The 10,705-nt window shown below is 33.6% G+C and overlaps 1 protein-coding gene across 4 annotated transcripts; it reads left to right on the top strand.

The window, feature by feature from the left end:
* Positions 1–4,290: 4,290 nt before the first annotated feature.
* LOC108450188 (protein OS-9 homolog) lies at positions 4,291–8,828 on the top strand. 4 transcript variants are annotated; one of them, XM_053018432.1, is made up of 8 exons: positions 4,291–4,550; positions 5,631–5,707; positions 6,423–6,557; positions 6,716–6,787; positions 7,217–7,332; positions 7,503–7,569; positions 7,688–7,794; positions 8,389–8,828. In XM_053018432.1, the coding sequence occupies exons 1-8, from the start codon at positions 4,502–4,504 to the stop codon at positions 8,528–8,530; spliced, it is 765 nt and encodes a 254-aa protein (XP_052874392.1). In that variant the 5' UTR covers positions 4,291–4,501; the 3' UTR covers positions 8,531–8,828. The 4 variants fall into 4 exon arrangements, with proteins under 4 accessions (XP_052874392.1, XP_052874390.1, XP_052874391.1 ...); XM_053018430.1 differs by having other exon boundaries at positions 4,292–4,550; positions 6,354–6,557; XM_053018431.1 differs by having other exon boundaries at positions 4,295–4,554.
* The last annotated feature ends 1,877 nt before the right edge of the window (positions 8,829–10,705 follow it).

Here is a 10,705-nt window from a genome sequence, read left to right as displayed (position 1 = left end):
GTTTGTGAAATTGCAAGCACATTGACCTAGCACACATATGAGTGCTTGATGCTATATTATAAGTTTTGAGCTACAATATGCAAAGCATTAACTAGTAAAATGCATGCTGTTTTGTGTGGTATTAAGTGCATAATTGGCCTCAACATGGACATGTATATTCGGCCTTAGGGAGCCTATTGATGGCCTTAGCTTTTCCTTGATGCTCGAATGAATTGTATTGAATTGCTTGATGTAGTATAAAATGTGCATGACCATTGTGTATTCAAGCTAAAGGGTGGCCATATGACCATTTAAACTCCTTGTCATATTCGGCCATAAGCTAGCACAATGAGGTTTTAATAAATTGAATTTGTTTGAATTAGCTCAAGAGCTTAGAGGGCCACAATTGGACAAGGGGAAGGAAAAAGTGATCGAATAGCCGTAAAAGCCGTTCGACAATATCCGAGTAAGTCCTCAAGAAGTGACCCTACTTGAATTATGTGAAATGAAATATGGATGTATATTGATTATTGATTTATGTGTGTATGAGTATTTGAATGATACGGGCTAAGTCCGAAGGCGATTATGCTTGTGATTATATTTGCGTTTGAGCCTTAGTAACGAAAATGAAATATGAATGTCTAATGATTATTGATGCATGTGTGCATGAGCAATTGAATGATATCTGGGCTAAGTCCCGAAGACAGTTATGCTGGAAATTATATCCGGGTTAAGACCCGAAGGCAATTGTGCTAGTGGCTACATCCGGGCTAAGACCCGAAGGCATTCGTGCGAGTCATTCTATCCGGGCTAAGACCCGAAGGCATTCGTGCACGTGGTTATATCCGGTTGTATTCGAAGAAGCTTGGGCTGGAGGTGAGTGTTGGTTGCTGTAATAAATTCAATTAAATGCGCTCGAAAGGCCCAAAGAATAAGGTATGTTTATATGTGCATTGGAAAGTCGACATGTTTGAGCAACATTCGCTCAATCGACTAACGAATTTCAGCTATTGAATAGGTTGATACCTTGTGAAAGTATATAATGATGAAGTGGGAAGTAAGAATGATTATGTGAATGTGTATTAATGAAATGATGCATTTGGCTATGTGAATGTATTGCTTTAATTAAAGCTGATTTTATTCCTTGAGACTTACTAAGCATAAAAATGCTTACCCGTTGCTTTGGCTCTCTGTTTTATAGATTTTGCTCGATAGCAATCAGATTTGGGATCATTAAAGTCGAAGTCATCCACACTATCAACGCCTCCATTTTGGTATAAATTTTGGTTGAACTTTGAAATGGCATGTATAGGACTACCCTTTGTTGGTTTAAATATCTTTGTGATGTATATGTGTTCGGCCATGCGAAAATGGCTCGTAAAAGTGAAGTCTGAACTTAGACTATTTGCGGTTTGTGTATATATATATGGTGTCATGATGTGATTATGGATTGGAAGTGGGAATGTTGGTCACATGATCAGCCATTGGTATGGTTAAAATGATCATATGTGAACCTATGTATGGCAAGACTAGTTGGTTCATGGAGACTACAAAATAGGTAAGACCTACCTTCAAAACAGATGCTGCCAGCTGCAGTGACGTGAATGTGAAAAATCACCAAAATTTGTAGGGATGGTATTAAATAGTGAATAAGCTATGTAAATGAACCTTGATGAGTCTATTTTCATATGGAAGAAACGAAATGGTCATAGGAGTTACATGTTAAGAGATATTAAAGCTATTGTGAGACAGGGCCAGAATGGTTTCTGGGTCCCCTGTCGCAACTTTAAAATTTACTATAAATTATCCAGAAAGAATTAGGAGTCATACCTTATATGTACAGATTCCATTTTGAGTCTAGTTTCATTAGAAACAAACGGCACCAGTATTAAAGCCCTGTACAGAGAGATATTCAAGTTGTAACGCGCGAAGGTCAAAGCAGTCGATCCCTGTAACATGGGTAACTTTAACTAATAAACTGTACCAATTGGCCCGACCAAAAATTCTAGAAATAAATCCATGGATGGATATATGAGTCTAAATTCAGGGAAAATTTACGAAACCAGTTTCCGTGTTTTGGAACTCGAGATATGATTTTTAAGGCGACGGTGACGCAGTTTTCCAGCCTGACTGGAAATGTCAAATTGGTGGGCAAAATATGTGGACTTGGCTTGTTAACCCCTCGTGTCCGACACCGGCGATGGTCTCGGGTTCGGGGTGTTACAGTGGAAACAATCAATTCACAATCCCCAACAAGATAGCCGCTAAGACGAGGCAGAACTAACGTCACCACTCCCCTAACAATGCCAATCAAAAAGAAAAGGTTAAAAGAGAACCATAGCTATGACCGAAGAGAAAAGAATGGAGAGAAACAACATCCAACGAAATAGTACTTACCACCCAGATCGATAGAGAGGAATAACAGAAAGAATTGGCTCCTAGAAGGTCAACGCAGGAGCACTATCGACTAGCTAGAATCTGATTGTACCAAGAGAAGGGAGAAGGAAAAAGAATGACTCAACCACCACAAACCAAAGCTGAATGAGATAAAGAGGAAAACAGTCAAGGTAATCGGCTTAGAGACTTCAACAATTAAGGGAGGGGGAAGATGGAATCAAAATCGAAAGCGTTGAGGGGGAGGACAACAGCAATCGATCATGAAGAAAAGAAACAAGCAAATGAAGAAGAGGAGAAAGGAAGTCAATAACTTTAAGAAAAAGGGGTTAGAAAGGGAGCATAAATCGCAAGGCACAAAAGAGAGAAGACTAGAAAAGAAATAAGCATTATTCGGCCACAACAACAAAAAGGCCAAACCGAAGCACAACTAAATTCGGCATCCAAAAGCAAGAAGAGGAGCTAGGAATAAAATAAATACTCTTTTGTGCAAAGAGTGACTCAAACCCCCAACCTCTTTAGAAGCACAACATGCCACTACCACTACACCACAACTCTCTTTGTATCATATCTTACCTAATTTAATTAAAGGAGCCTACTTTCTAGAACCCAGAGCCCTATTCACTTAAAATTAAAAATTTTGCTAAAGTCCAAGTATGAACCCAGGACTTCTCAAACACTCCCAAAGCACACAACCACTAAGCCACACACTCAATTGTGTCATTTTCTTGCACAACTAAATACTTATGTGCACTCTTTTGGCTGTTCCCATGCTCAAGGCCTATTCCTTCTAGGCCCAAATTTGGGGAGTTACATTGGGAAATTTTCCCAACTTGGTCCAAAAAACTTTTTCTCCGCATTAGTTTCAGAATTAGGATTGTAAATGAACAGAACATTCAATGAACAATTCGATTTTTGTTCGTTTATGTTTGTTTATTAAGCTAAATAAATGAACATGAACAAGATTTTGAAGCTTGTTTATTAAACGAACCGAATACAAACAAAGCTTATTTAGTTTATTTATGTTCATGAACCAGCTCATTTAAAGTTCGTTTAATAAATCATTTAAAACTCGTTTATTGTTCCATTAGTATATATTAATAAAATTATCTTGGTTTGTATTTTTTCATTTATAATATAATTATTAATATTAATTTTGACTATTTTATATCTAAATAATATATATGTGTGTATATGTTTATTTATCATTTGTTTGTTTATTTATTATTCATTAACATTGTTCATAAACATGTTCAATTATATGTTTATAAAGATGTTCGTTTAATGTTCATGAACATGTTCGATTAAGTTAAACGAACATATTTGTGAACATTAAACAAATGAATATGAACACACATAATTTTAAATGAACGAACATAAAAAAAATTAAAATTCTTACCGAACACAAATTGAATATGAACAAAACTTAAAAATAAACAAATGAACATAAACAAATGTTTGTTTGTTTAAGCTCGGTTCATTTTCAGCCCTACCCAAAATTTCGAAACTGAATTTGGTTTGCATTAAGGTATAACACTCTATATTGTGCCATATCATCACTTGAAAAATTAAATATATAAAATTTACATAAAAATTATTAATTTTTTAAAATTATAAAATTGAAGTGATGATATAACATAATTTTAGAGTGCCATGTCATTATGCATTAATGAAATCCAAATTTAGGGACCAAATTAAAAAAAACTGATAAGTTTAAAGATTAATGTGAACCAAAAAAGTTTAGAGATTAAAGTTAAAAAAATTACCAAGTTAAAGGACTAAAGGATATATTATCCCTTAAAACACTTCACCTTGTATTATGAGATGGGATAATTTCCGGGCTTAGGTCCATAAACATGTTGAAGGCTTACGCTTTTAAACACAAACAAAACGAAGCCCATCTCCGCCACTGTCACAGCTTTGCATGACGTGGCTACATGTCATTGGTAAACCTGCGTAGACTTGAGTCATCTTCAACAGCACTGGATACATCTTTTTCCGTTTACCTATTCTTAGCAAGCACAAAACAAATTATTATTCAATATTTCTGTTTTTTTTTTTAAAAAGAGAAAAAGAAAAAAATAGTACAAGGCAATATGAGATTATTTGTTAGTTTGGTAGCAGTTTTATGTATCGTGTGCAGCAATGTCTTAGCCGATCAGATTTTCCCATCTCATGTAGGTAAGCCGATATTTCATAGTTTTTTCCCCTTTTGTGTTAATTAATCTTAATTTTGTGTGTGTGTTTTTAAATTGTGGATTTTCTTTGAGTTGAGCTCATGAGGTGGGCTTAAAATATCTATTCCCAGTGATTTTATTGTTTTAGATGAATGAATGTTTTCTATATTATTTATAAGACATACTACTTGTTTATTGTTAATTAGTAGTATATGGTTGTTCATAGGTTCCTCTTTTATTCACAATTGGAGAACGATTTGTCCGTAAAAAAATTGATGACTAAGTCATTAGTAGTGCTTAAGCAGTGAAATTAGCACCAAAGGCAGGAAGGAGCTTTATTACAGCTACATCCCTTGTTGGTTAGAGAAGGGGGTTTTGTGGTTTTGGAATTTGATTCAGTTAGGTATTGTGATCAAATGGGAGATACCAGTGGTTCTTCGGTAGCCTAGAATTGATGCCTACTTTACTTCTAGGGCTTCTTGCAAGACAATATGATGAATATTTTTATGATCTGAGTAAAGTGGTTTCGGCATCAGTAGTGTTTTATACTTTTTCACAACTAGAAAGAGTTTGCAGTTGAATTTAGTTTTTTATTTGTGAATGCCAACTACTTTTGAAAGTGAGCATTTATTGATGAGAGCAAAGTTATGCTAGGTGCTGATTGTTTGATAAATTTGGATATTATGGATCATAGCTGACCTACATGGTGAACCACAAGTTGCTTATGTTCTTATACCTTTGTGGCTTTGGGTCAATTGAATGGTTATTGGTTCTTAAATAAAGATGGGTGAACTTTAGAAACAAATGAAACCGGAGAATGAAATAAAGAAGAAGAAAAAATAGAATGCATGGTCTTCACTCACCACGAATGCCATTAGAAAGAGCTATTAATTGTTGCAACCAAGTCCATCTTTGTGCGTGATTCTATCATATACAGCGTTTCCATCTAACTATTGCAACTGATTCATTGGGAATGTCATAGTATTCTTTCTTTCTTTTTTAGTATTTAGAATATTGGTTCTACTGGGATCAAGTTTTTTTTGCTTTCTGATGCTTTTCTATTACTTAACTGATAAACAGCTAGCACACTTGGTCGAAGCTCCCGTGAACCAAAATACAAGATTGAGTTCCATTCCGAAGACTCTCCCTACCATCCCGTAAGTAAGACTAGAATTTTAAACAGTTTTTGCTCATCAAGCCTTGGTTTAAAGCATCATCTGGATGTTCACTTGGGCTTTATCATGTTGAACATCCAACCTAAAACCTACTGGCAATAGGTGGAGTGGTCCAATTTTAATATAAGACCATAGGGAACATAATCTTTAATGACTTAACCAACTATATTTTCACCACTGCATATTTCCTTGAGCAAGTAAAATTTATAAATGGTAATATGTAAAAATTCTGAAAATTATTTACATGTGTACTTCTTAATGTAAGCATGAACTTTTTTATTTTAAAGTTTTCTACGTAACATGCTCTTATTATTTACAGCTTATTAGTGGGTTCAAATAAACTAGTATACATTTTGTCTAGCAACATACTGTTTCATACTGTGTGTTCAAATGCTTAAGAAAGTTTGTATTTTGAAATTGGAGAGAGCACGTAATCTTGGCATGCAACTTGGTGCTGTTTCTATAAAAGAGGGTTATTAATGGTAATAAGACGAATGAAAATCTTGGCATAATCTTGTCATAATTTTCCATGTGCATATAAGTTTAGTGGGCTGGTTTTCCTTTGATGTGAACCTATCAAGTTCCATTTTTAGTGAACTACTATTACAATGCCTGGAACATTTTGCAGGATGATGATCAGGAGTCTGTTTTTATGCCTAATAAAGATGGAAAGAATTTTTTATGTTTCTTGCCTAAGGTGGAGAAAACCAAGACTCTAAAGCCAGTTACTCAGCAGAACGTTAGTACCATGATTGTGGAATCTGAGAAACAGGTTAAACTGAAGACGCCTGATGAGCTGCTGGAAGTACTGAAAGATCGATGCTTTATCAGAGTGAGCATCTGGTTCCTACACCCTGTCTGGTGAAGTGATGGTGCTGTCATCAGAGATTAATGCAAAGAATTAAAAAGCCTTTGTTCTTTCTTCAAGTTGCGTGCTGCTTATTTCATATCTGCCTCTAGTGCTTATTTTGTCAGCTATTTTCTATGCAGCAAGAGGGTTGGTGGTCTTATGAATTTTGCTATCAAAATCGGTTACGGCAAATACATGTGGAAGAGGATAAGGTAGAATTTTTTATTGAATTTAAGGTGCTCATATTTACATTAAACTTGGTTTTTTTAACTAGTATGAGAGTTCTGTCTGTGATGTATCCTTCAGTGATGCAGAATATCATTATTTTCTGAAATGAATTACTAAAAATATAACAAAAAGGTTCAATGAGCAGAACCTTATGGATACTCAACTGATGGTTTTGGGCACTGAATATGGTGCTTGCACCATCTATTTGATCTGAGTAGCAATTTATACAATAGGTGGTAGTAATATAATAATAGTTATAAATGCAGATGCAGCAGCATCTTTTGCTATCATAAAAATTAATTTTGAGTATTCCTACTATGACCTGTTCATTACCTTAATGAATACAGTGAGCTTCCAAAGAAGATTTTATTAATTTCTTGTGCACATTTTCTATCATTTTTGTATTATTGCAGGTGGTTCAGGAATTTGTCTTGGGTGTATATGATGAAGAGGCCACTGCTGCCTTCAACCAGAATCTCTCTGACATATCTGCATTAAAAGATCCTCGCTCAAAAGATGCATCACAAAGGTGAGGCCTCAAATGGTTTAAAATTTTAAGTTATCCTGTAGTTTTTCATCTTTATTTCTTTTTTATAACAATAGGAGGTTTCAAGTGGTGAAAAGTAATTAGTGAAGTAAAAGAACGAAAGAAAAGAAAAAGATTACTAATAAATAATAATGATCCTGCATCTCATACAGGTATCATGCTCATCAATATACGAATGGAACCCAATGTGATCTTACTAATCAGCCACGAGAAACTGAGGTATGAAGCAATAAAATTACAGGATTGTGATATGGTTTTTAGATATCCTTTGGAGGGAAAAGGCCCATGATTTTGTTTTTAGATTCATTCACATCGCTTTCCTTCTTACTGTTTGTAGGTGAGATTTGTCTGCTCGGAGCCAAGAGCAATGATTAGTTCAATTACAGAGTTATCCACGTGCAAGTATGCACTTACTATTCAAAGCCCTATGCTATGCAAACACCCGTGAGTTTCTCTCTCTCTCTCTGTTCTCTGAATGCTAAGGTTAGAACTACTGGTTCTAGTTACTCACAGCTGATTGTGCCTTTTGGAAAGATCAGTGATCTACTATTGCAGGAAATTGTATGTAAATAGAACATGACCGAATGCTTCTTGTTATCCTTTCTTCTCAGTATGAAATAGCGATCTAGTCACCACAACAAAACCAAACATTGGTCCATTAATTGAAATGGCCAATGAGCAAGTGTCCTGAGATGCTTACCAAAAATGCTGGATAGGTATAATGTAGGCATGTTGAGAGAAAAAGAAACCCAATTTAGTAGATGCATACCACTTTCTGATTGTATAACAGAGGGGTGTAACTTTACCAGCTGCCACTTGGGTCTTGGGAACTTTCAGTTTTACCAGTTGATCTATACTAGTTAGTCATACTAACAAACAACATGAAAAATATTGAAGTGTTGATAAACTGTCAAATTGTTTGCAGTCAAGAAACTCTTTCATTCCAACATAAGAAAAAGGGCTGTTTCATAATGTGTATAATGCCGCCATTTATTTATTTAAATAAAAGATTCTCATACTATCCTTGAGTTTTTTTAGGTTATTCCAAGAAGAGAGACCGGTGTGGCACACCATTAACTGCAATGTGCTTGCCAAGGATACCAAGGTTGAGGAGGACCCGCATATTACTATGATCATGGACTCGGAAGATCAATCTAGTAATTTTGATTCAAGCCAATGAATGTTGTCGATCTTCATACACTTTTTAGTCGTACATTTTGCAGAGTTATTTAACCCTTGTCAAAGTATTACAGTATCAACTTAAAGGCTTTCTAATACCCACTTTAATTTTTTCCCTGCTCAAATTACATTCTTTATTGAGAAAAGTCATCCTAAATTGTCTGGATGATGAATTCCTTTAAAGAAAATAGAAGAAAAACAGTAACATCTTTGGATAATGCAGTGGACTGAAACAATTACTCTGCATTGGCGACAAATCTCGAAGCTTAACACAAGGTTTTCTTATTTATGGGTTAGAAGCAGTTGTTCACTTTTATCACTCCCTAATTTATTTTCTTTTATCACTTTGATTATTTATTTATTTATTTTATTTATTTTATAAATGATTAGGAGTTAGGACTATCTATAATTCTTTTCTAATCTTTAAATAAGAGGATAAAGATAATTTTTGCATTCGAATTGACGATCTAATATTGTCAATGCTAACAAAATTAATATTCAACCAATTTATCACTTTAATATCGTAATTTGTCAATTGTATACCCGTTAGTTCATTAACCAATGGCGTATCCATTAGTTTATTGACCCATTGATGTGAAATAATTTTAAAATATCAATATAATTTAGAAAGAGTTAAATATATATATTTTTAAAACAGAAGATTTTTTAAAAAATTATAAATAAACTGAAAATTATAAGGTAAAATTTAAAATAAATAAAATTTAAAATTAGAAAAAGTTCAAAAAATTCTTGGAAATACCAGAAAGTTTTCCCCAAAATTTATTATAAAATCTCAAAATATAACAAGCTGTTTTTATAAAAAAATGAAAATTGTAAAAAAACTTAAAAAATAGAAAATTTTAAAAAATCTCAATTAAAAAATGAAAATCACAATTTCTCCAAAATTATAAAACTTTTTATTTTTGAAAATTATAATAAAGTAGTTTAAAAAATAAAATTCAAGGAAAAATGCAACATCTATGTTGAGGCAAGTTGTGGAGAAGCATTTTGAGTAGCACTCGGTAATTTAGGGGCAAATCTAAAGGGATTGGCATGGACCCCACTCCCCCTAAAATGAAAAATTGTTATTTAGGCATTCTAAATTTTTTTAAAATTTTGAATTAGTAAAGGTAAAATTACACTTTGGCCCCTTAAAATTATAAAAATTCAATTTAATCCTTTAAAAATTACAAAGATATAGACTATAAAAAATTAAAATTTCATTCGGTCCCCTTAAAAAATTGTTCTGGATTCACCCCTGCGGTAGTGGCAATTACCATCTATCCCTGCGACAATTCAACAACACTTGTTATATTTGATGTTGGCAATTTATTGAAACAAAATCTTTAAGCCATTAAGTATGTTGATATTTTGAAGATATGGAAGCCCAACTATGAAAACCAATTCGTTGCATTGTGAAGATTGAATTGGATTGGGTTGAACAATTACAACCCTTTGATTATGGAGAATTGTTCAAGATCAAATTGAAGGTTACCTTGAATACTAAATCTCCATCAAATCATGTTTTATTGAACTTTAGTAGTATATTACTGTTGCTATATTGTAGTTGTTGATTTTAAGGGGTTGCATTGTATTCAATCACTAATACATTAGCACGACATAGGCTTAATGTGGAGCCTAAGTCCTTCAGGGTTAATTTTGTTCATACAATCAACCTTATATGAAGACTTAGGATGTGTTGACGATATAATTCGGGTTGCTAACACTTCTATAAATAAGACCTTAGGGGTTTGATGTAACCATGTCATCTTAGACACATCCAAAAACCCTCGTAGTTTAAGAGTAGGATTTAGATTTAGTTTTCTGTTATTTTCTTAAACACTTTGTTCTTTTCTTTTGGAATCGATTTTGATCCAAGATTTATTTTATCCAATAAAATTTATTTAGTTTATTTTCCTTTGCAAGCAACAATATCCTGTTCCTAATTGAAAGATTTGCTATTTCGCTCTTAATCAATACAAATAAGGATTATTCCATATCTTTTCATATCTTTTTTTTTATCTTTCAGTTTATTCGTGTTATTTATATGTTTATATCAATTGAGTTTGAGATTATAAATACCATGAGTAGCTAATTCCCTTAGGGGAGATTAATGAGTGGATGGGGGAGTGATTAATGGAGGATTAAGGGTTTTTGACAAAATTAGTTGGTTTAA

The sequence above is a fragment of the Gossypium arboreum genome, chromosome 8, assembly GCF_025698485.1.
Source record: "Gossypium arboreum isolate Shixiya-1 chromosome 8, ASM2569848v2, whole genome shotgun sequence".
NCBI lineage: Eukaryota > Viridiplantae > Streptophyta > Magnoliopsida > Malvales > Malvaceae > Gossypium > Gossypium arboreum.
Note: the sequence above shows the minus strand (reverse complement) of the source record. Positions and strands in the feature narration are given on the sequence as shown.

What these genes read in the sequence shown, in the direction of transcription:
- LOC108450188 (XM_017747702.2), top strand. Translation starts at nt 4,470, where the DNA reads ATGAGATTATTTGTTAGTTTGGTAGCAGTTTTATGTATCGTGTGCAGC. An exon ending in GATTTTCCCATCTCATGTAG is followed by an intron (nt 4,555 to 5,630) that starts GTAAGCCGATAT and finishes ACTGATAAACAG; the next exon opens with CTAGCACACTTGGTCGAAGC. An exon ending in AAGATCGATGCTTTATCAGA is followed by an intron (nt 6,558 to 6,715) that starts GTGAGCATCTGG and finishes TTTTCTATGCAG; the next exon opens with CAAGAGGGTTGGTGGTCTTA.